The sequence below is a fragment of the Taudactylus pleione genome, unplaced genomic scaffold, assembly GCF_031769625.1.
Source record: "Taudactylus pleione unplaced genomic scaffold, aTauple2 ptg000256l, whole genome shotgun sequence".
Taxonomy (NCBI): Eukaryota; Metazoa; Chordata; class Amphibia; order Anura; family Myobatrachidae; genus Taudactylus; species Taudactylus pleione.
Genome location: NW_028284658.1, coordinates 18,954,695 through 18,981,330, shown reverse-complemented (window position 1 = coordinate 18,981,330; position 26,636 = coordinate 18,954,695). Strand labels below are relative to the sequence as shown.

The 26,636-nt window shown below is 45.0% G+C and overlaps 1 protein-coding gene across 2 annotated transcripts in view; it reads right to left on the bottom strand.

Annotated features, from left to right (window-relative positions):
• The window catches only part of DUSP3 (dual specificity phosphatase 3), a 97,547-nt gene extending 81,514 nt beyond the window's left edge, over positions 1–16,033 (bottom strand). The window contains exon 1 of one of the 2 annotated variants that reach the window (XM_088480720.1): positions 15,728–16,033. In XM_088480720.1, the coding sequence (XP_088336846.1) occupies positions 15,728–15,849 (122 nt within the window). In that variant the 5' untranslated portion in view covers positions 15,850–16,033. Of the gene's footprint in view, positions 1–15,684 lie in introns of both variants that reach the window. The other variant, XM_088480721.1, reaches the window with a different exon arrangement.
• Positions 16,034–26,636: the final 10,603 nt, after the last annotated feature.

Below are 26,636 nucleotides of genomic sequence, written 5' to 3'. Positions count from 1 at the left end.
ATGAGTATACTTTGCTAGAGCACAAAAGATTTTCTGTCTTTAGAGTAGATCACCGAGTCCAAAAGCCTGGCCACCCCTGACCTACGGGTTGTGATTTTAACAGTTCCAATGGGTGCTGTAAGAGCATACAGTACTCCAAAATGTACTTTTAAAGGAAACTGTAATGAAGTGTTAAGGTAAGACTAAAGGTGCGTAAGTGGTTCACAAACTTTTTTGAATCACTGCACCCTAGAGTAACAGCATTGTTTTCATGGCACCCCTAAGCCAAATGTTTGTTACTGAGAAATTCTGAAAATTTTAGTAAAGTTAAATAAATTGTACTTACCCGTCATCCTCAGATTCAGTTATGTGGTTGTGGACAGGTTTGAGCTTCTGTTCCTTCACATATTTACATTACATTGACCATAAATAATTTTATTTGGTGCTGGACCACCAACCTGAGGCACCCCTGCAAGTGTCCTGAGGCACCCCAGGGTGCCACGGCGCACACAGTTTGGGAACCACTGCACTAGACAATTGCCTCTCTGTACAAGATCATTCCCTTGAAATTTCACTGTAGATTTGATCGTTCAGCCTGTATGATTTGAAAACAATTTGCAAACGATAAACGATCAAATGATATCATAGCATTCAAATTCAGTTTCTTGAGGGGTGTGTACTGGGCTGGGCTTTCATCAGAGAATAAATAGGTGGCAGCCAATTTATTCAGTGCATTTATGCTCTGTGGCTAGTTTGGTTTGGTTTATACCTGCTAAAAGTTATTGCATTGCTAATTTGCTGAGGTTTATTTTTGGCTGGTCTTTAAACAAACTGGTTATTTTTGCTCATCATGGATCCTTCTTATCGCTATCGTGTGATGACAGCATATGCTGGCGTCGTGCTTTTGGATGATAGCGAGAGGTCCGAGAAGAGGAGAAGAGTTCACTTGTGCTGGACCAAGGAGTGGCTGCTGCAGGGGGACTCTCCCTCGCACATACCACTGCTTGCCGAAATCCGAGAGAGCAACCCGGATGACTTTCGGAATTTTTTACGGATGGATGATGTCACCTTTCGGGAGTCACTCCCTACATCCAGAGGCAGGATTCCAAGATGCGGAGGGCCATACCCCCTGAGGAGAGGCTCATCGTAACCCTGAGGTACCTTGCAACTGGAAGATCCGTAGCTGATCTAAAGTTCGGCAGCCTCATTTCTGCTGAAACTTTGGGACGGAACATTCCAGAGACATGCCTAGCCATAATTACTGTCCTGAAGCCTGAGCATTTTAAAGGTAATTACAAATTTTGCCAACATGGTCATTGATATACGCTGCTGCACCCCACCGTACGCTCCTTAAGAATATTTCCTTAGCTGTGCTTATGATAGACGCAGCTGCACCCCACTTTACGCCCCTTAAGAATATTTCTTTAGCTGTCCTTTTACATTCTTGCTTTTATCTAACAAAATTGCAATACTGGACTGTTGGGAATCTTCAAGGAACCAGTGGGTTGAAATGGATGAGACTCCAGGGGCTAAATCCTATTAGCCATAATCTTCTTGCCCCTACGAGTAAGTGTGGCTGTATGCCGCACTTACGGTACCACCATGGGGCTGCATACAAACATCCACGAATGTGGGACAGGTAAGGGCCGCAAGTGGACAAAGAGTACCGATGGAGTTGCCGGCGTTTACATGCCTTTGCAATGGCGACTTGCCCCCCTTCCGTGCAGGGTTGAGTTAATTGCATTGAGCCCCAGGTTAGAAGAATTATGCATCATTTAAACAACTTTAAAGTCACATTATTATAGAGTCTAGAGTCTCCAAATGTTACACAACTGCATTGTTATGTTGCATGGGATAAGGATTGCCATACACTCTGAAAGCACCTCCAAAATTGAAAAAAACAATTTCCACTCGTTAGGTGCGGGCTAGTCCAGGCTATTGTATTGGGCCTGCGGTGGTCCGAGCTCACAGTACTGATGCCGAGTGCGTATTGCACCACATCATTCACTATAACAGCATTGATCCTACAGGAGTCACATAGGACCATTGTTACAATAGTGTGTGACACAGCCACAAAGGCTGCAATCAATACTACCCGGCCGCCTGAATGCCAGCCCAAGTCAGTGCATGGGAGGTTTCTGTCAATAGCAGGCTCCCACAAGTAGGTAGAAGCCTGCTGTTAGGAGACAGATCATGTTCCACTGTTGGAAAATGTGGTGAATGGAAGCTAAACTTACTGTACATCTGTTCTGTGTTGCACCGATCCGGATAGGCTTAGGCGTAAAAGGGGTAATTAAAAAGCAAACATAATTTAATGCTGGGTATACACTAGATGATATGTTGTCCGATCCAGCGGATCAGAGCGACATTTCTGTCACATCTAGTGTGTACCCTCCATGTCGCTGACGATGCACACTCCCGCACCCAGTCAGCGTCATCCTCCGTCGGCCCTACATGCAGGGCCGACGGAGGATGCAGTTATAGAGGGCCAATCTGCCGAATGCACCATGGCCCCTGCCGTAACTGCCCGCATCAGCAAGTATGTATGCACTCGCCGATGCCACCTCCCCCGCCGTATCCTGTCACCAGCGATGTTGGGCTGGGTACACATCGCTAAGTGTGTACCCAGCTTAACAAACATAACATTCACAAATCCGTCTACCCTCCTGTGGTTTTTAAGTGACTCAATCTGAAGGAACCCTGGAATTGAAAGTTTGTATGTCTAGCGTCCATGTTTTGGGGTATTTTGTTTAGACAGCCCTAGCTCTGACAAATTACAGAAAACTTATTTTCTTAAACCCAGCAGGACAGCCCTAATCTATTGTTAAATAACAGTTAAAAAAAATACTGTTGGTGAAGAGCCAAGGGAGAGTGAATTAATTAGCCAAGATTAATGTCTGTCTGAATCAATATATGGGGAGCACTTCAGGGGCAAATCAATAATTTGAAAGTAACATATGAGCTAATCGATAGCTTGAGGAAATTCATCACTGGGTGATTGTACTCAGGAGGTCCATTTAGAGTCAAACTGCAACTTTACCTACCAACCAACACTTTCACTTGCCAAGCAAATGTTAATGACATTTAAATTACCATTCCACAGCATACATCTTTTTAGATAGCACAATTTACTAGGAATGTTGAAAATCAGTAATCCATGTCAGTGTAAGAGAAGAACAACTGCTTGGGGAACATTTTCAGCAATTATTTCCCCCAAATTATTTCCATTGACAGATTACATGATGTCCTATACAAAATTGAGGAAAATAAAGTCAACCAGTTGAATATACTAATGTTTCCTATAGAAGCACATTCAGCCTGTTTAGCCCATGTACAGCCATGGCCAAAAGTTTTGAGAATGACACAAGTATTGGTTTTCACAAAGTTTGCTGCTTCAGTGATTTTAGACCTTTTTGTCAGATGTTACTATGGTATACTGAAGTGAAATTACAAGCATTTCATAAGTGTCAAAGGTTTTTATTGACAATTACATTAAGTTTATGCAAAGAGTTAATATTTGCAGTGTTGACCCTTCTTTTTCAAGACATTTGCAATTCGCCCTGGCATGCTGTCAGGATCTGGCTGATCGGCTTTTATTCACCGCTGAACTGGTGTCTTTAGGCTCCGAGGCGTTTAGACGCCAGTGGTAGTGGTGGGTTATGGCTGAGGATTCTCCCCGGACTCCTGTGTTTGCAGGCATGGGCGCAGCCATGTTGGTTCATCTCACCTGACTAGTTTCCTCCAATGACAGCCTTGCTGTCTCCCAGCTGATCTTGTGATCCAATGAGCAGCTGCCTGAGGGTATTCCTGTGTTCCATACAAGTTACTAGTTCCTGGCTTCCTGTGTGTCTCCAATTGCACATCTATGTATTCAAGTCCCTGCGTCCTGTGCAAGTCTAATCTGTGTGCCTCTCGTCATTCCCCTCCGAACACATCTCCAGATCTTCTGTCAGTGCGTCCGGAGCCGCACTTTTGTGTACAAATATTCACCACTGAGTACAAACCTCCAGTTCATCTGCCAGTGTGTCCGGAGCCGCACCTAAGTGTACAAAACACATCCCTCTGTATTAACCTCCACATCTTCTGTCACTGTGTCCAGAGCCGCACCTTGCGACCGATATACCCATCCTTGTGTACTTCAGCCCTACATTCAATACTAGTCCTGTCTACTCTTCCAGTGCACCCTCAAGTGGCATCTCGTTTACCGTGTTTCAGTGCAATCCATTCCTCCGTGTTTCTTCCCAGAGTTCCCTGTGTTAGTTATAGTCTTCCATCTCTCCCAGGTACCTGTCCAGAGGGCCGCGACGTGCTCACAGTGCGGCGAAAACCATATCCACTTGGGGGAGTCACTGGAGAAAACCACCAAGTGGGTTAGACTCCGCACCTCTGGGCAGGTCTCACCAAACCTGGATTTGGCTGCAATTGGGAGACAGTCTGTCACCCCCACCATTCTCATACAGTATCCAAAACTCCTCGGTTCCTGACCTCATCAGAGGTAGTCCCAGGAGCCGGTCATGACACATGCTGTCAATCAACTTCTGGTCCACATACTCACTGATGGCCGCCCATTCTTGCCTAATGAATGCTTAGAGTTCGTCAGAATTTGTGGGTTTTTGTTTGTCTACCCACCTCTTGTAGATTGACAACTAGTTCTCAAGGGCATTAAGGTCTGGGGAGTTTCCTTGCCATGGACCCAAAATTTTGATTTTTTTTTTTTGTTCCCCGAACCACTTACTTATCACTTTTGCCTCATGGCAAGGTGCTCCATCATGCTGGAAAAGGCATTGTTCGTCACCAAACTGTTCTTGGATGGTTGGGAGAAGTTGCTCTTGGAGGATGTTTTGGTACCATTCTTTTATTCATGGCTGTGTTCTTAGGCAAAATTGTGAGTGAGCCCACTCCATTGGCCGAGAAGCAACCCCACACATGAATGGTCTCTGGATGCTTGACATGACACAGGACTGATGGTAGCGCTCACCTTTTCTTCTATGGACAAGCATTTTTCCAGATGCCCCAAACAATCTTAAAGGGGATTCATCAGCGAAAATAACTTTACCCCAGTCCTCAGCAGTCCAATCCTTATACCTTTTGAAGAAAATCAGTCTGTCCCGGATATTTTTCCTGGAGAGAAGTGGTTTCTTATCCTCCAAAAGTCTTCGTCCTGTGTCATTCCAGCAGTGAAGAATCCTGAGACCATTCATGTGCGGGGTTGCTTCTCAGCCAAGGGAGTGGGCTCACTCACAATTTTGCCTAAGAAGACAGCCATGAATAAACAAAATGTTTGTAATTTTACTTCAGTATACCATAGTAACATCTGACAAAAAGGTCTAAAAACACTGAAGCAGCAAACTTTGTGAAAACCAATACTTGTGTCATCCGCAAAACTTTTGGCCATGGCTGTACACTCTAGGGTTCATTTTTTCATCGGAAGCCAAATAACCTAAAAGTTGTCTTTTGGATTGTAGAGGAACCCAGAGGAAACCCATGCAAATAAAATGAGAGCATACAAACTCTAAACAGTGATTTGGTTAAGACTTGAACTCATGACTTCTGGGCTGCGAGACAGTAATTCTAACCACTACTCCAACGGCGCTGTCCATTTCTAACCTCGCTGAGATGCCATCACAAACAAACAGCTGTTAATATTACGTGACATCTTCAGCTGTAAGAATGATGCAGACAGTTTTCTCCACTGAAAGTGTTGAACTACTAGGGGCTTGTGTCAGTTTATGAGCCATCAGGGATGAGCCATACAATACCCTATCTAGTGCTAAATCCTATACACAGTGTTCAGCAGGGAGACAACTACCTAGGCCAAATGAATAGTTTAAAAGTAACATAATACCCAATCATTTTCCTACTTGTTACTGAAATGGTGACTTCCTCCCTAACACTAACCTACTGTATATATTAGTGTACTTTACACTATAAATATGGATACTTTAGACATTATTACATGGTAGAAATCACTAATATCAACTTCTTCAGCAAGACAATTACCATAAAAACTCCCTAGCCTCGACAGCTTTGCCTCATAAGAAGCAGACCTCTGCAAACAAGAGAAATATTAAAGCTCAGAGGGCAGATGCAATTAAACGTAAGATTATGTTGGAACCTTGTACTCCACTATAACTCGGGTTTATCGAGAAGGATGACCTCATTAATTTTGCTTATATACCATAGAGGTGAAGTAAAAACAAACCAAGTGTTCCCTCCTGTAATTGCTCACAGCATGCCAGTTGTATCTGCAGCCGCTTTTCCATCCGGCCACAGTAGCCTGCTGACTAATTTAAGCTAATGCAAGTATTCGCCTATCTATGCCGAATATCTGTGTCTTCATGCAGATGGTGGGTCCATCAACTTTTTCTGTCTGCATCTGTCATCATTAGTATCAGCACTTACACCCACTTCATCCTGGGTGTTATAGATCCCTCTGAAACAGGGGTCATCCCATGTCAAGTGGATCAATTTTGAAAATCGTCCCAGCTTGACCATCTCCGATTTTGATTACATTTTGCATGAAGGTTAGTATATATGTAGAACTTTGGTAAAGTTTCAGTTCACAGTATGCAACAGTAGTGGAGTTGTGGCCCTGGTAGTGGAAGTAAGTAAAACTGTCATCGACTCCGTGATCACAATCAGTAAGATGATAGTTAGGCATTAAATCCTATGGAATAGAAACCCAATTCAGAAGACTTGGGATCCTGTGGTAAAGAAACCCAGTTTTAGAATTTGGATCCTATGGAAAAGTAAAAGGGGCCTATCCATTAGCAGATAAATTTGAACGATGAAAGATTTATCGTTCAGTCAATTAATTTATCTGCTAATTGATAGGCTCTGAATGATAAAAATGCGCACTTCCGCGGCCAACAAATTTGGTCTTTTGTCTCTCCAACATGTTGGTCAATTATCGTTTATCGCTGACAGATATTAGAAATATCTGTCGCGGTAAATGACGAACGAATGTTTTAATGAAACTGAATAGAACCATAAAAAAAAAAAATCCACTCCCAGAATGATGTCATGCAATATCGCTCATCGTTTGCAAAAATCTGTCATGTACATGACAGATATCTGTCACAGCAGCCCCAGGAATTTTCAAAAGAGAACTCTTGTCTTTTAGAAAGATCTGCTAATGGATAGGCCCCTTAACCCAATTTCAGCAGGCTTGGGATCCAGTGGTAAAGAAACCCAATTTCAGGCTTGGAATCCTGGGAAAGAGACCCACTCGTGGCTGTTGTCTCATGGCTATCGGGCGTGGCCCCTAGGCGATGGGGTTACCATTGCTTTAGGAAGTGATAGTGGCAAAGCCACCATGGACCAAAGTAACACATTGAAGTTTTATTGCAAATGAACAATTTAAACTAAATCTTGTCAAAGTAGTCGTGACCGATTTTTTTTTATAACTTTCATCTTAATTTAACAAAGAAACATTAGTCTTTATAAATCCAAATAAATATTTTTAAAATGAGCACTAAAAGTTGTATAGCTGTGCCTAATTACAAGATTCAAACTCTCATTGCCTTATAGTGAGAGCCATTTAAACATACCTCGTTACCCATAATATTAAGTACTGCGTAAGCAGAAAGTGACCTGACTTTAAAGTCTGTTTTCTCCCTTCTGAGGCAAAACGCCTCTCCAGAAAAAATATATGTTGTAGTTTAAAGTCTGCTTTTTAATGAATGTTGTTTCAAGAAAATCGGTTATGCTTCTGTTTTGCTATTGGACTTTCAAAGAAATTTTAACGCGCAATTTGTGAAATAAATTTTAGAGGACGTTATCACAGGAACTTAGTAGTAGTCTTATTTTATGATAGTCATAGTGTCCACTTGGATAGTTAGCTATACTAATGTCATACTAAAATATTGTTTTCCTTTGGAGATATGGGCAGCTGAAATCCAGAAAAATATGTACACAATAGATTTTTTGGCCTGCTTTGGCCTCATACTGTCAATAAAGTACTTTTTTTTGTAAAACTTGAGCCAGCAATTTTTGAAATCAGCATCAAAAGTTGTATAAGCATGTGCACTTTCACAGCTTCTGCTCTCAGAGATCTGCCACAGCAATTACTTGAACATTGCTGATTGTGCACCACTGAGTCAGTGACAGTTTCACCTACCTCCACTACCAGGGCCACAACTCCACTACTATTGCATACTGTGAACTGGAACTTTACCAAAGTTAGTTCTACATAAATAATAACCTTCATGCAAAATTTCAAAACATTTGGAGATGGTCAAATGGGGTCCCTGATCCACTTGACATGGAATGACCCACAGGTGGTCTCTGCATGCATGGTGCAAAGTCCTACATGGCCACGACATTCCTGACACACCCATGAGACGGATCAGTTCTGTGAGTTCACATGGTTGCTGCCCAGTTACACCTATTGCATGTAAAGAGTGCTTCGCTGACAGCTGTAGTAACCCATCTGTGCAGTCATTCGGTGTCCGGGTGCGTATGCATGCTACGGGCATGTGCGGTCTGTGATTACTTTCTACGGTGCATCTGCAGATATCAGTGAGATCCGTCCGTATTTGGACTTGCAACTGACTCGATGTGTGAGGAACGAGGTTCTGACAAAACCTCACTGTAATTGCTTCTCTACCCTAGTCAGTTAAAAACCTTTATGTTTTAAAAGTGGTTTTACATTAAGGGAGGTGCATTAAAGGAACACGTTCACACCACAAGCTATAACAATGATATACTGAAAGTCAAGAAAAAAAGACATCAGAAAACGTAAGCTAGGGAACTAGCAGAGCTTGAAACATAGACATTTGCATAAAGGCACTAAGCTGCTTTTTAGGAAAGGAGTTGAAAAGTGTTTTTCAGTCAAATACTGTACACTGTACACTGCATCACCGTACTGTGACATCTTGGAAATGTCCAGACCTGCATCAGTTGTAATCTGACATCTCGTGAGTCAGTTTGAACACCGGCTAGGCTACTTATGACTTGGCAACATGAATTATTGGAGTTCGAACGGGGCTTGATAGTGGGTGCCCAACTGAAGGGACATTCCATTTCCGAAGGTGTGCAGATATTCAACAGTCCTCCATCTATGGTGTCAGGTGTGTACCGGGAATACTTCATGGAAGCCATTACCGCCCACAGTGGACAGCGCAGTGGCTGACCACGGGTACTTAATGATCGTGACCAGCGATATCTGGCCAGAACTGTACGTGGTAATAGACAAGTGACACTGGCTCAGATCACATCCACATTCAATGCAGAAGGTACCAGATGCATATCCAGCATGTAAGTGCACCGTTCTTTAGCTTCCATGGGACCTGAAATGAGTAGACCCACCAGAGTGCCCTTGTTACCACAACGACACAGGACACAGTGGCTCACCTGGGCTCGTGACATTGCTAATTTAACCCTGGAGGACTAGCAACACGTGGCATGGTCCGATGAGTCGCGGTTCCAGGTTGTTGGTAGGGTTCAGGTGTGGTGCATGAGGCCATGGAGCCCAGTTGGCAAGAAGGCAATGTGCAGGCTGGTGGTGGTTCCATAATGGCGATTTGGAAGTAGTGGAGCACCTATGGTGCTGAGCGTAAACATGCCAATGAACAAATATAAATGACACTATACTTATTTGACAATGAAATGTTCCACGGCATCTAAGATATATGAAACAAAACAAAAAGTTTCATATACCTTCGACGCTGTGGAACATTTGCTCATCAAACAAGTTTAGTATCATTTATATTTGTTCACTGGTATATTTACGCTCAGCGCCATAGGAGCTCCACTACTTCCAAATCACTACTACATTTTCCATTGCATTGCAGCACTTTAGGCTTCTTTCGAAGTGCATTTCCTATATCTAGCATAAATCTGTGGTTTCATAATGGTGTGGGGTGTGTTCACGTGGCATTGGTTGGGTCCGCTGGTTTGCCTGAACACGTCATTGACCGGTAACAACTACGTTACATGGCTTGTTGACCATTTGCAGCCCTCCATGGACTTAATGTACCCCCACAATGATAGAATATTCCAGCAGGATAATGCATTGTGTCAAATTGTCCAGAATTGGTTCGAGCAGCATTCTGGAGAGTTCAGACGAATGGTGTGGAGTGGTCCATTCACGCCCAAGATCCTGCACCTACAAATACCAGGGAGCTGTGGGAAGCTTTCCAGATGGCATGGCTCAACATCTCTCCAGAGGTCTTCCGTTCACTTGTGGAATCTATGCCACGTCGAGTTGCTGCAGTTCGCTGGGCAAAAGCGAGTCCTACACGATACTAGGCATCTATCACATGACTTTTGGCACTTCAGTTTAAATGTACAATTATAAATAGCTTGTAACAGACAAGATTCCGGAGATAAAAAATGCAAATATAACCTTGCTTAAATTAAAACACTGCTCTACTTATGTGCACACCATGGATGTACCACAGATGCCAAGTGTCCCTAACTTACAATATTTATCCATGGTTTTTACTTTCAAAGTAACATTTTCATGGTCTAAAAAGATGAATACAGGACAAAATAACTTTTCTAAACAAATATTATGATCATGTAAAATGGTCATGTTATGTTGGGTAAGTATAGTGATTTGTACAGTGTGTTAAAGAACTGTATTATAAATGTATCAAGTCACGTAAGTTTGACATAATGAGAAAAAAGGGTGACCACTACAAATGTATCAAGTTTACTTACTAGAATGTCCTTTCTCTCACCAACTAAACTAAGGGCCTCATTCAGCAAGGATCGCAACTGCGAATGCAATAGTCATTTCGCACACAGTCTCACTGCGAAGATGTGCTAATCCATTGTGATCGCTATGCCATCGCAGCACTATATAAGGATGCCCACCTTACCTTACACACATCTGTAATGTTTAGCAAGACTGTGAAACCATCAGTAACATCGAGTACCATCGCAGCCTCACGCACACTTGCACAAGCTCTGACCTTACTCAGAAGTAGCTAAGTCGTTGCACACTGTGAGGACTCAAGCTGCGTATAGCATCACAGTGGATAACGGCGTTCAAATGCGCTGGCACGCGTGTTTTGCCGACCAACCCCGTCACCTCCCACAAATGGCACTTCCTGTCAATCACTCTGCGATGGGTCTGTGTAGTCATTGCGATCGCAGTCCCAATCACAGTGGCTGGTTCACACACTGCGATACATGTGCAGAACGCAACAATCGGACAATTGCGTGCATAATCGCAGCTGTGATCCTTACTAAATAAGGCCCTCAGTCCTTAAAACCCAGAAAGTCAAACACATCCTTCACGCAAGGCTCTGTTCTCTGCTTTTCTCTATACTACTTCTGTCGCTAGTACAATCCCTTTACCTAAACTATGGAGATCATACCCAAATCTAACTCTCCTCCCCTGAATCTCTCCTTTTCTTTTATCCGGTGTATCCAACTGCCTCTTCTCTTCGATATCCCAATGCTAGTTAATGCTCTACATGTCCAAAAAGGAGTTCATCATAATCCCTACATCCAGTTTAGTCTCCCTCATAGTTCACAACATCTCCAGTTCCCTAAGCCTGCTGCCATAGTGTTATACTCAACTCTGCTTTACACCACACAAGTTGAGCCGTTTTGTTACGTCATCTTTCAAAACATTGCTAGAATACACGACTTTCACACTCCGGACATTAACAAAGTCCTCACTCCTTCTCTCATACTTTAACTACTGCAACTTCTTCATATCTGCCCTTCCTTTCATCCATCAGCCCATTCTATATCAGACTAATCTTCATTTGCCAATCTATATCCATTACAGCACTTTGCAAATTTGTATAACTCCCCCCATTATCTCCAAAATTAAATTGAAGCAATTTACTCTCAGTCCTAGTGTTTACGCCAGGGCCGGAGAGGGGCAGGGTGCCTAACATGAAAATGGGCACTATTGCGCACACTGAAGGCGTGGCCATTCGAAACAGGGGACATGTCATCTTTTCATCACTGCAGAGTGAAAAATGGCGCTCACGGCATCTATTCACATGATGGTGACTGTTTCACCGTAACTTCTCCCATCACCAGGACATGGAGGCCCACGGGTTTCTCCCCCTAAGCATCTTAGTTCTGCCTCTGGCCTGCACATTCTCTATAAAAATTATAAATAGTTCCTAGAAGACATCGCTGTGCTGCTCCTTACTTATGGAAATTCCTACCACACCTGAAACCATATTCTCCTTATATCCTATCCTAGCCTTTCTGTCCCATTTCCATTCCAAATCCCAGTAACTCCTACTGTCAGCATTGCCATCCTCTTCTAGACTGTAAGCTTTCACAGCAAGACCCTCTCTACCTCTGTCTCACATCTACACCTACAGTACTTGTATGTACCTGTCCTGTTTTGTTACTATGAGTTCTATGATTTCATGTATGATGTATCTTGTATGTTTCTCACTGTTCAGTGCTGCTGGGGTTTGTGCAGCCTTTTAAAATAAAGTATGATGATGAGAGTGTATTATGATTAAGTCATCCTATGTCTTTATAGAGTGTACTCTGGGCCTGATTCAGACCCAGTCGCAAGCGCTGAGCGCTCGCAACCGGGTCGATGTTTGCCCACTGGGCATGCACACGACGGAGCCAGCTCCGTTGTGCTCATGCGCGAGACCCGGCTAGCGACTGGTACCTACAACAAGGGTCTCGTCGCAAGCCCGATGGTCTTGACCATCGCGACCATCAACCTGGCCACTCGCTATAGCTGTGGGTGATCACCCACAGCTATGCGAGTGGCTAGGAGGCCGCTCCAAAAAAAAAACCGCCCTGATTCAGAGCGAACGCTGGTCTCTGAATCAGGCCCTCTGTACTCCAAGCGGGCTGGCATATGGCGGTATGCCAGATCTGTAGGGATCTAAGGCATATCTATTCCTCCTTGACAGAGACACTGGTGCAGACAACTCGCCAAAGAAAAGCCTTCCCCAGATATCTGCGGCTGATAATAGCCAGGCCCACTGCCTTGCACCCTACAGTATCACCAGGACGCAGTTTGGAATCTACCAGCTCTCTTAACCCAGGCCTCAACCTTGCTAGAATCTGATTCTGGCTCCAGCATGGTCACCCTAAACGCTGGTCTCAAATCAATACCAGGCCTTTCTCATCAGCATCATCCCTGGCCAAATGACATGGGAATTGTGATTAGCTGCCGATATCAGAGGTGGCAACCCTATGGTTATTTTAAACAACCTGCAAAGTGCACCTCCATCTGTGCTTTACTGCCTAGTGGCCTTGCATGGTAAATGAATGGCTCACCTTCCAGACAACACTTGAGCCACACAACGCATTACATCCCAGTACAACCTTGGCTGCTACATGCATTCAGGCAGCTCTCAAGTCCTTCATGCATCTACCCAGCATTCACCAAACTTTCCATACTCTCCAGTTCTTGCTGTGGCCTCCACACCCTAGGAGACTGTATGATGTACTGTAGCGACTTACCACAGACCCACCAGTCGCCTCCATCATCTACTCTGTCTCATCCTTATCTCACTACGATTCCACCTCACCTCTCCCCCTGTCTTCCAGCCTAACCCCTACCCTGCTGCTACTCTGCCTACTTAGTCTTATCCTAAGTTTTCCACATGGAACGCTAAGTCCTTTTTACAACCTCCTCTAATGTCTCTTATACCTCCTTATAGATTATGAGCTCTCACTGGCAGTGTCATATACCAACAAATGTTTCCTATCTGTCCTCTTTGTACTGTACGTCCTATAACATTTTATGCTGAATTCTTCTGTTTGACCGGGCATATGGCAGAAATTGTATACATTCATTTTATTCTGCATATCTGTAGCTCTCATGTATCTCAATATATGAATTTTTGTATGTATGAACACATAAGCAAGATATTAGCGCTATAATAAATTATTATACATAAATATATAAATGGATTAAAAATTACATATATACCTTTAATAAAAAAACAAAAAAAGTCATAAAATCTACACAATTTCATGTATGAGCAATATGCCCCACCCCTAGTGATTGTCCACAAAAGCAGTGCCTGTTCCCATATATGCTTCCTGATTCAATAAGGATAATTACAAATGGCAGAAAATATCAATCTCATTTTGAGAAATAGGACTGTCCACTAGGTATAGAATTACAAGATCTTTTCACCGGTAGAGGGATGATCCTATTAGCATGTAAATTCCATATGCAACACTTGGAGCGCTCAGATGTTTGCAGGTGTGCAAATACAGTTCAGTCCAATATGGAAGCGGATGGAAAAATCGAAAATCGAAGGACCTGTTCTGCACATGCGTAGAACTGGTCTTACGCACGCACAGAGTAGAAAGCATTGGAGATGTTACACTAACCATTGGGTTAGCTTACATCTCTGAATCAGGCCCTTAGTTTGTAATTACAGAAACCCGCCCTTACTGGACTCTGTCTCCGATTGTACGCCCCTTCTCTTCCCTGTTCTACCTCTCTAATCATAAGCAAGAAATAACATTACGCTTTTTTTGTGGGCACGTGCAGTACAATGCTGCAGGTTTTCCACTAAGCAAACAACTCAGCAAGAGCATTTATAAATGCATTAAGTATACCCCTCACAGCCGAGCTCATTGGTAGCCATAACCTATCCATGCATGGATTCCATTTACTTTGTTTAAGTTTTATAGCAGTGTTCAACAAATTCTTAAGGTGCGTACACACTGGCGATTAGGAAAGACGGTACGATTACAACATCGTAATCGTACAGTTGTTCCCTGTTCCCCTGTAGTGCCTACACTGAACGATCAGTCGTTCAGCGTAGGCACCCTCCAACATTCCTGAACATGGCCAATCTGTCATTATAGACAGATTGGTCTGCATGTTCAGGCGATGGACAATGTCGGGAACAAACAGCAGGAGCGCGGATCGATGGTCATTTCCGTCATTACAGTGCACCATTACTGAGCGATTGCACGATTACGATGTTGTAATCGTGCAATCGCTCAGTAAAACCGCCCAGTGTGTACACACCTTGTGTGCCATAAATGTGTGCAGTATGTTATTCTATAGGCAAGCACATAATGTACAAACAACCCTGTATACATTTCAAGAGTATGATCTGTACCTTTGTATTATAAGTGGTCAATCCAATTAAGTTAAAGTTCCTCGCAACCACAAGCAAGTGTATGTATACCGCAATTACGGTACCTCCGGACTGTTCACAGACCATGTGCAAATCCAGGGTGAGATCATACTGCAGAGGGGTGAATTGCCATGCCGTTGTTGGCGCTTCTATGCCGTTAAGACTGCAATATGCCCCCTTCCCAACAAATTGGATTGACCCTTAAATGTTGAGTGCATTTTACCCAAACTGCATACTGTTACTTAAAATGTACAAATATCCTAGCATAATAAAGCATGTCTATAAATATATCCCTTTACAACGCCTCAGCACGTGTCTCTATATTCATGGCAAGTATATTCAAATGCAATCACAGCAATTCACAGTCACATTGGTATTAATTAAAAGCATTGATGTAGAGCTGTACTCATGCCCACCACATGCTGCCATATACATATATATATCAGTGAGTAGTGGATAGATAGAGTTATATATATATAACTGACTTATCATATATATATGACTCTATGCATATATACACACTATGGCTGTACATATGAGCAGGTGTTTTCCAGTCTCCTCTAAGTGCATACACAGTCATGTACAGGTGCACGGCAGCTTTAACCACATCATCCCCGAGAAGTCCCTCGTTCAGTATTATATATATATATACCCTGCATGGTCCCCAGACACCCCCACTCGGGGCAGTAACTCACGCATTGCCCACGTAGATCCGGGGGAAGACCTCGTTGAAGTGCTGGGAGGGGAGGCAGTAGAAGCCGCCATCGTTGGCCAGCAGCTCATTGAGAACCTGCACAGAAATCTCATAGTCCGACATTACCGCGGCCTGTGACCCGCCCTAACCACGACACCCGAGTCGGGCGGCCTGCTGGCTGTGACCCGCCCTCCTCGCCGGGGTAGGCGGACTCCCACAGCCGAGCTCCGGGAGTAGAGGCAGCAGCTGCAACACAAAGTCAGCCAGCTAGCTACTACCAAAAGCGAAAGCTGCGTGTGCAGAGAGAAGCCTGGTGCTCTCATTGTGTTATCATTTTGTGTCTGGCTAGTGTCACTAATGGATTGTCTATTATGTCTGTTCCCTCTATTATATATATTTTGGCTCATACTTTATATTTTCTATTATTGTTTATCTGATTCTGAACATTTACCCCAACTGTAATGCTATGTGCTTTTTGCTTGAAAACACAGCAACTTCTCGGGCTCCTCTCCCTAAAGTATTTTTAAAATGCAGATGATGTCAAGTGACATTGCTATATAATGGGTTCCAGCCAACTCAGTGCTTTGTAAAGGCCTTAAGAACATGTAAGATAAATATTTAGGTTGTTTTACCACCCAAAAGAGCCAATTTCTGAAGCTCTCATAGGTTGGGATCATCAACACCAAAAATGCGGTCAAACTTCCAAAAAAGCAGTTTTTAGAGGTATGACCGCATTCCCCATAGGCACCAAGCTCCGAAAACTAAGCAAAAGTTCTCTGGAGCTTGGACCCGATAGGCAACGGTTGCCTAAAATAAACCTATGGGCTTCTTTCTGCATAGTTATTTGAAAGGAATCCAATTGATTACCTCCCAGTGTCTCCCAGAACCCGTAAGTCCTTATATCGCAAAGGACAACTCTCTTCGGGAGAGCTGTCCTTTTCGATATTAGCCGCAATTGTACACGTATATGGCGTACTAAAAGCCTCTATGCGTGCCATCAGTGGTGGGATGCAGTGCATGCAAAGTGTAATGCTCAATTCATCCTGACCACTACAACACACAGCAGCAGTAACAAGTGGCTAACACGGTTTCCCTGTCACTGACTAGCGGCACAAATCCCTGGTAAACGGTGTTTCCTGCTGAACCCTAGGTGTTCAGAGTGGGTATGGTTGATTGGTGTCCCATACTGAAAAACATCCCCACAGCATGATGCTGCCACCATCATGCTTCACTGTAGGGATGGTATTGGCCTGGTGATGAGCGGTGCCTGGTTTCCTCCAAACAACGCCTGGCATTGATGCCAAAGAGTTCAATCTTTTGTTTCTCATGGTCTGAGAGTCCTTCAGGTGCATTTTGGCAAACTCCAGGAAGGCTGCCATGTTGTTTTTACTAAGGAGTGACTTCCGTCTGGCCACTCTACCATACAGGCCTGATTGGTGGATTGCAGCAGAGATGGTTGTTCTTCTGGAAGGTTCTCCTCTCTCCACAGAGGAATGATGTAGCTCTGACAGAGTGACCATCGGGTTCTTGGTCACCTCCCTGACTAGGGCCCTTTTCCCACGATCGCTCAGTTTAGACGGCTGGCCAACTCTAGGAAGAGTCCTGGAGGTTTCCGAACTTCTTCCATTTACTGATGATGGAGTACCCTTCCCTAGATTTGTATCTTGAGACAATCCTGTGTCGGAGGTCTACAGACAATTCCTTGGACTTCATGTTTGGTTTGTGCTCTGACATGCACTGTCAAGTGTGGGACCTTATATAGACAGGTGTATGCCTTTCAAAATCATGTCCAAACAGCTGAATTTACCACAGGTAGACCCGAATTAAGCTGTAGGAACATCTCAAGGATGATCAGTGGAAACAGGATGCACCTGAGCTCAAGTTTGAGCTTCATGTCAAATGCTGTGAATACTTATGTACATGTGATTTCTTAGTTTGTTTTTTTTTATTACATTTTCAAAAATCTCAAAAAAACTTTTTACACGTTGTCATTATGGGGTATTGTGTGCAGAATTTTGAGGACAAAAATGAATTTATTCTAGGGGTGAGCGGGTTCGGATTTCTGAAATCCGAACCCCCCCGAGCCCCCCCGATCCGAGTCCGATCCGAGTCAGGCTCGACTTTTCCCGCCTGACTCGGATCTGACATCGAGGCAAAACGTCATCATCCCGCCTTCCGAGTCTCGCGGGTTTTGGATCCTATATAAGGTACCCGCGTCGGCGCCATTTTCTCACTCGGCTGTGGACAGTGAAGAGGGAGGGTGGGAGTTAGTGCTGTGTAGTGTAGTGTAGTGCTGCTGTTGTCCACTACTTCAAAGTCCATAGGGGCTGGCTGTGTTGTGCTGTGCTGCTGTTGTTAATAGGGGCTGTGTCCACTACTTCAAAGTCCATAGGGGCTGGCTGGACTGTGTTGTGCAGTCAGTTCCAAAGTCCTGTGCAGTGTCCCAGTCCTAAAGGGGTGCTGTAGTGTTGTCCAGGGGGTGCTCTGTCCATCAGGGGTGCTCCCCCCAAGTGCTAAAAAAATAATATATTTTCTGTGTTTGTGAATTGTGTGCGCAGTAGCCGCACGTGCATCAACAAAGTAGTGCCAAGCGTGCGCCTGTGTCATAAGTAAAGGGCCGGCTGGCTTGACCGTTAAGGGTGCTGTAACCCCCGAAAGTACACTCCAGTCCAAACCAAAAAAAAAATTATTTTCTGTGTTTGTGAATTGTGTGCGCAGTAGCCGCACGTGCATCAACAAAGTAGTGCCAAGCGTGCGCCTGTGTCATAAGTAAAGGGCCGGCTGGCTTGACCGTTAAGGGTGCTGTAACCCCCGAAAGTACACTCCAGTCCAAACCTAAAAAAAAATTATTTTCTGTGTTTGTGAATTGTGTGCGCAGTAGCCGCACGTGCATCAACAAAGTAGTGCCAAGCGTGCGCCTGTGTCATAAGTAAAGGGCCGGCTGGCTTGACCGTTAAAGGGTGCTGTAACCCCCGAAAGTACACTCCAGTCCAAACCAAAAAAAAATTATTTTCTGTGTTTGTGAATTGTGTGCGCAGTAGCCGCACGTGCATCAACAAAGTAGTGCCAAGCGTGCGCCTGTGTCATAAGTAAAGGGCCGGCTGGCTTGACCGTTAAGGGTGCTGTAACCCCCGAAAGTACACTCCAGTCCAAACCTAAAAAAAAATTATTTTCTGTGTTTGTGAATTGTGTGCGCAGTAGCCGCACGTGCATCAACAAAGTAGTGCCAAGAGTGCCCCTGTGTCATAAGTAAAGGGCCGGCTGGCTTGACCGTTAAAGGGTGCTGTAACCCCCGAAAGTACACTCCAGTCCAAACCAAAAAAAAATTATTTTCTGTGTTTGTGAATTGTGTGCGCAGTAGCCGCACGTGCATCAACAAAGTAGTGCCAAGCGTGCGCCTGTGTCATAAGTAAAGGGCCGGCTGGCTTGACCGTTAAGGGTGCTGTAACCCCCGAAAGTACACTCCAGTCCAAACCTAAAAAAAAATTATTTTCTGTGTTTGTGAATTGTGTGCGCAGTAGCCGCACGTGCATCAACAAAGTAGTGCCAAGCGTGCGCCTGTGTCATAAGTAAAGGGCCGGCTGGCTTGACCGTTAAAGGGTGCTGTAACCCCCGAAAGTACACTCCAGTCCAAACCAAAAAAAAATTATTTTCTGTGTTTGTGAATTGTGTGCGCAGTAGCCGCACGTGCATCAACAAAGTAGTGCCAAGCGTGCGCCTGTGTCATAAGTAAAGGGCCGGCTGGCTTGACCGTTAAAGGGTGCTGTAACCCCCAAAGTACACTCCAGTCCAAACCAAAAAAAAATTATTTTCTGTGTTTGTGAATTGTGTGCGCAGTAGCCGCACGTGCATCAACAAAGTAGTGCCAAGAGTGCGCCTGTGTCATAAGTAAAGGGCCGGCTGGCTTGACCGTTAAAGGGTGCTGTAACCCACAAAGTACACTCCAGTCCGAACCAAAAAAAAAATTATTTTCTGTGTTTAGCCGCACGTATATATCAAATCGATATAACATAAATGGAGGACCAAACTTTCTCCGATAAAAATAAAATAGAGAAAGATCAAGAACCACTTCCTCCTAGTGCTGAAGCTGCTGCCACTAGTCATGACATAGACGATAACATGCCATCAACGTCGTCTGCCAAGGCCGATGCCCAATGTCATAGTAGAGGGCACATACAATCCCAAATGGCAAAGTTCAGGAAAATGACCTTGAAAAAGACATTTAAATCAGCTGAAGAGAAACGTAAACTTGCCAATATGCCATTTACGACACGGAGTGGCAAGGAACGGCTAAGGTCGATCCCTAGTATGTTCATGACTAGTGGTTCAGCTTCACATGACGATGGAAGCACTCCTCCCACTAAAAAAATCAAAAGAGTTAAGCTGGCAAAAGCACAGCGAAGAACTGTGCTTTCTAAGAAGATATCACAAATCCCCAAAGAGAGTCCAAGTGTGGTGGTGGTTGCGATGCCTGACCTTCCCAGCACTGGACGGGAAGAGGTGGCTCTTTCCACCATTTGCACGCCCCCTGCAAGTGCTGAAAGGAGCACCCACAGTCCACTTGCTGATATGCAAATTGAAGATGTCACTGTTGAAGTACAACAGGATGAGGATACTGGTGTAGCTGGCGCTGAGGAGGAAGTTGGCGAGGAGGATTCTGATGGTGATGTGGTTTGTTTAAATCAGGCTCCGGGGGAGACAGTTGTTGTCCGTGGGATGAAAAAGCCCATCACGGTCATGCCTGGGCAGAAGACCAAACATTCCACCTCTTTGGTCTGGCAATATTTCTATCCAAATCCGGACAACAACTGTCTTGCCATATGTACCATATGTAAAGGTGAAATAAGTAGGGGTAGGGACGTCAACCACCTAGGAACATCCTCCCTTATACGGCACCTGCAGCGCGTTCATAAAAAGTTACTGTCAAGTTCAGAAACTTTGGCTCAGACCGTAAGCAGTCCAGGGACACCTAAATCCCGTTGTCCTGTTGTATCCAAGCGCCTGCAAACCACACCGTCAACTCCCTCCTCGTCAATTTCCTCCTTAGTCAGGATCGGAAGTAGTCCTGCAGGCCATATCACTGGCATGACTGACTCTCCTATCCGGGATTCCTCCGGAGGATCCTGCATTGCTACGCCTACTGCTGCCGCTGCTGCTGCTGTTGCTGCTGCTGCTGGGAGTCGTTCATCATCCCAGAGAGGAAGTAGGAACACCACTACTTTTACTAAACAATTGACCCTCCAACAGTCCTTAGCGAGGAGGATGAAGTACGACAGCAGTCATCCTGAAGCAAAACGTATAACTGAGGCCTTGACTGCTATGTTGGTGTTAGACGTGCGTCCGGTATCCGCCATTAGTGCAGTGGGATTTAGACAATTGATGGAGGTAGTGTGTCCCCGGTTCCAAATCCCGTCTAGATTCCACTTCACTAGGCAGGCGATACCGAGACTGTACAGAAACGTCAGAAAAAGTGTCCTCAGTGTCCTGAAAAATGCCGTTGTACACAATGTCCACTTAACCACGGACATGTGGACAAGTGGAACAGGGCAGACTAAGGACTATATGACTGTGACAGCCCACTGGGTAGATGTATCACCTTACGCAGCAACAGCAGCAGCGTCACCAGTAGCAGCATCTCAGAAACGCCAGCTCGTTACAAGGCAGGCTACGCTGTGTATCACCGGTTTCAGTAAGAGGCACACCGCCGACAACCTCTTAGAGAAACTGAGGGAAATCATCGCCCAGTGGCTTACCCCACTTAGACTCTCCTGGGGATTTGTGATATCTGACAACGCCACCAATATTGTGCGGGCATTACATCTGGGCAAATTCCAGCACGTCCCATGTTTTGCTCACACAATAAACTTGGTGGTGCAGAATTTTCTGAAAAGCGACAGGGGCGTGCAGGAGACGCTTTGGGTGGCCCGAAAAATTTCTGGCCACTTTCGCCATTCAGCGACTGCGTGCCGAAGACTGGAGCGCCAGCAAACACTCTTGAACCTGCCCCGCCATCACCTGAAGCAAGAGGTTGTGACGCGGTGGAACTCAACCCTCTATATGCTTCAGAGGATGGAGGAGCAGCAAAAGGCCATACAAGCCTATACATCCACCTATGACATAGGCAAAGGAGGGGGTATGCACCTGACTCAAGCGCAGTGGAGAATGATTTCCGTGTTGTGCAAGGTTCTTCAGCCCTTCGAACTTGCCACACGTGAAGTCAGTTCAGACACTGCCAGCTTGAGTCAGGTCATTCCCCTCATCAGGCTTTTGCAGAAGCAGCTGGAGAAAGTGAAGGAGGAGCTAAGACGGAGCGATTCCGCTCGGCATGTGGGACTTGTGGATGAAGCCCTTCATTCGCTTTGCCAGGATTCCAGGGTGGTCAATCTGTTGAAATCAGACCACTACATTTTGGCCACCGTGCTCGATCCTAGGTTTAAAGCCTATGTGGTGTCTCTCTTTCCGGCCGACACAAGCCTGCAGAGGTGCAAAGACCTGCTGGTGAACACACTGTCAGCTGAAGCGGAACGTGACACGTCAACGGCTCCTTCTTCATTTTCTCCCGCAACTGGGGCTGCCAGGAAAAAACTTAGGTATCCTAAGCAACCCGCTGGCGGTGATGCAGGGCAGGCAGGACCAAGTTTGGACATCTGGTCCGGACTGAAGGACCTGGCAACAATTTCTGACATGTCTACTGTCACTGCATATGATACTGTCACCATTGACAGAATGGTGGAGGATTACATCGGTGACAGCATCCAAGTAGGCATGTCAGACAGTCCATACCTGTACTGGCAGGAAAAAGAGGCAATTTGGAGGCCCCTGTACAAACTGGCTCTATTTTACCTGAGTTGCCCCCCCTCCAGTGTGTACTCCGAAAGAGTGTTTAGTGCAGCCGGGAACCTTGTCAGCGAAAGGCGTAGGAGGTTGCTTCCACAGAATGTGGAGAAGATGATGTTCATCAAAATGAATTATCAGCTCTTCCAGGGAGACCAGCCTCCAGAAGGTACAGAGGGACCTGTGGTGGTGGATTCAAGTGGGGACGAGTTAATACTTTGTGAGGATGAGGATGTACACACTGAAGAGGGTGAGGAATCGGTGGATGAGGAGGATGAGGATGACATCTTGCCTCCGTAGAGCCAGTTTGTGCAGGGACACATTAATTGCCAGCTTGTTTTGTGGGGGCCCAAACGAACCAATCATTTCAGCCACAGTTGTGTGGCAGACCCTGGCGCTGAAATGATTGATTTGTTAAAGTGTGCATGTCCTGTTTATACAACATAAGGGTGGGTGGGAGGGCCCAAGGACAATTCCATCTTGCACCTCTTTTTTTCTTTGCATTATGTACAGTTTGGGGCCTAGTTTTTCTAACTGCCATCCTGCCTGCCACTGCAGTGTCACTCCTAGATGGGTCACGTGTTTGTGCCGCCCACTCGTGTCGCTTAGCATAGTCATCCAGCTACCTCGGTGCAACCTTTTGGACATAAAAACACTATTGTGAGGTGTGAGGTGTTCAGAATAGACTGGAAATGAGTGGAAATTAAGGTTATTGAGGTTAATAATAGCATAGGAGCAGAAAAACCTACAAATTCTGTGATTTTAGCTGTTTTTATGCTTTTTTTCAAAAAAATACAGATCCAAAACACAAAACCCAGAACCCAAAACACGGAAGGGTGGTTTTGGCAAAACCAATCCAGATCCAAAACACGAAGAAAGATCCAGATCCAAAACCAAAACACAAAACACGAAAAGTGGCCGGTGCACACCCCTAATTTATTCCACTTTGGAATAAGGCAGTAACATAACAAAATGTGGAAAAAGTGAAGTGCTGTGAATACTTTCCGGATGCACTGTGTGTGTGTGTGTGTATATATGCGCCTTATAGTGTAATATGATCAGCAAGCTTGGCACACTTTACAATAAATAAATGCGTACCATATTGCCCCAGAATAATAGGCATGCAGTTATGTATCTTTATAGTGACACACCAGTATAACATCCACTGCAGTAGGTATACAGCCTTTTAGCTCCAGTAACCAAAATTAAAGTAAAAGAGGATGCTCTCATAGTGTAATATATCAAACATAGTTTATTTTTGCTTCACAAACAAACACGCATAAAGGTGGAAAATTACATTTAAATACAATCAAAACAGGCTTATCTGAAGGTGATATCAGGTTCACGAATAGCAGGGTCATCGCGTCCTCAACGTGTTTCGTCACTTAGGCGTAATTCGCTGGATTGGATAAAACCAAGGGGACTGTCCCAGACCTTTATACCCTTATCTCTTAGTTAATTGTGCCCATAAACAGCGTTCCGGTTAATGGATGGCGCCTTGTTGGAAGAAACTGCGCATGTGCGGGAATTAGTATGCCCGCAATGCTTCTATGACATTGACCTACAGTATGAGCATGTATTGCGCACGCGCGGGAGTGATCCCGCGAGAAAGGAGGATGTCTTCATGCTTGGCTACAAGTATGTATTGCGCACACGTGGAAATAATCCCGCGAGCATAAAGGAGGATGTCTCCGTGTTTAAGTCATCCCCGATATATGCCTACCCTCAAACATGACCCGTTCCACCCAGTACAAATTGCTCTGCTCCTGGACTTCCCACCTAATTTATGATTGCAGCCACCTGTGTGGTAATTGATGAGACAGGTGTTTCACCACAGGTGTCTGCCATCATAAATTAAGTGGGAAGTCCAGGAGCAGAGCAATTTGTACTGGGTGGAACGGGTCATGTTGGAGGGTCAAGCTGGCCACACATCTAAAGATTATCTGTCCAACCAGCTAACTAGTAGACTGGTTGGAATGAAAATCTGGTAAGGAATGGGAGTAAATGATGATCAGCAATTTGCTCCTAAATGCCAGAAAACAGATGAAAATGGTCGTTCTGACAAGTTTGAACAATTGTTTAAATTAAAGAAACAGTTTTTGTACATTTTCTGGTGTTTGGGAGCAAATTGCTGATTGTCATTTGCTTTCATACCTTACCAGATTTTCATTCCAACCAATCAACTAGTTGGCTGGTTGGACAGATAATCTTTAGATGTCCAGCTTCAGTATATATATATGTGGGTGACTATGTACAGTATGTGAGTGTCTATGTATGTGTATATGTGTGGGCGTCAGTTATTTATATGTTGATATATTTGTGTTTTTCAAGGCTTATAGTGTTTAAAATTTTCTGTTGAAATCCTCTCTTTACCTCATATTTTTTTAGATTAAACATTGATTTTGCTGAAAGCATAATAAATGTAAAGGTTTTATTTTATTGACCATTTACAGTTTTATTCCAGTGCATTGCTTTGCCCAGGGCATACAACGCTGTTAAGATGGCCCTGGGTATGCACGCAGCACCGTTGCAGGTAGACGGTGTGTGCATCTGATTTGTAGGGTGCCTGGAACAGCACTCTGCAGCGCCTCCAGGAGCATGCTTTTGACGCTTCAAACATTTACTCTGCAGCCTGTACAGCCTCCTTGAGCATCCTGAGGATGCTTCAGGCAGGGCTGTATTTCCTGGTGCTGTTGGCCCCGCCCCCTCGGCATGATGTCATTTGGTCAAGGGAGCGTGGTCATCAGTGATGCCCTGTTACAGCAGGGTGCCGAGGGGGTACAGTGTGTATGCATTGTGCGCATGCATATGCATCGTAGTGCGCATACCTTAGCGAAAGTTCACAATGCATTCGCTCGCTGCACATAGACAGCCCATCAGAGTGAGTGACAGGGTAAGCTGTCGGTGGTAACTGGCTGGCCATTGAAAACGGGGGAGTGGAGGTGCAAATGCAGGCGTGCCTGAGCATCTCAATGGTGTTTTAGAGGTGTGCGTAATTATAAGACAGCATCATAGTACATGTCACCTGGCTTGTTTTTACACTGAAGTGCTCGCAGTGCTTGCTGCAGGGTATGGTCAACCTCAAGCACTGTAATAGCATCCGATGTACCGATGGTTGCATACACTTCCTGGACATGACGTGCATCTTAAGACAGGCTGGTGGGTGTCTGCAAACACTATGTGATCGCTCTCCCAAAAAATGCTGGGCGTGCTAATGCATTGCTGTACGATAGCACTGCCTACGCAATTGGCATGCACATCGTGCAAAAGTATGCATCTTAGCGAGTGGGTCTGAATCAGGCCCTGAGTTCCAGGTTTCCTGCTGTAATGGCACTAATGTGTGACACTAACTTTTGCATTTTTTCTTTGGGTACAAATGTTCAACTTAGCTTTATCCCTGTTTGTCCAGGTCGTCTCGAGGGCCGTTGGAGTGGAGTAGAGGCACAAGGGCACCACCCCATATAGGGTGCAGTGAGGCCAGGTCCGATGACTGGTACTGACCACCAGCTGCCGCTGGTAGCACCTTTTAAACATATGGAGCAGGCAGCACTTGGCCCATCTACCAGCTCTAAGGTATCAGCCGTGCAGTACCTTCCTGTAGGGCTTATAACTCCTCCAACAGCTTTGGCGTCTGCTGGTGACGTCCTGGTTGCCACAGTGGACGGTAGCATCCGCTCCTCTGGGTCAGTGCTGGAGGATAATTGCACTTAAGAGTTACTGCTCCCTCCCTCGCCATCTGTATAACAGCTCTGCCTGCCGGCCATGATACACATGCACAGCGCTGGCTCTCTGACTGCCTTCACTTTCTGATCTAGTGGCAGTGCTAAGAAAGACCCAACCTACCCATGTACCTGCTTACTACTTACCTACTGCCTACTTAACATACATACATGCCTACTACCTGGGTGGCCTGGGTCTGTACAGTACCACCCAGTAGGAAGTGGATCCTGCCAGCAAGATGACATTACAGACACTTTTTTACATATTAAGCAGGACTGTGGTGTCCAGGGACGGGCTGGGCCATTGTTTAAATGCATCCCGGGTTGCTGCTCTATCCAATTTTACTTGTAAGCTGT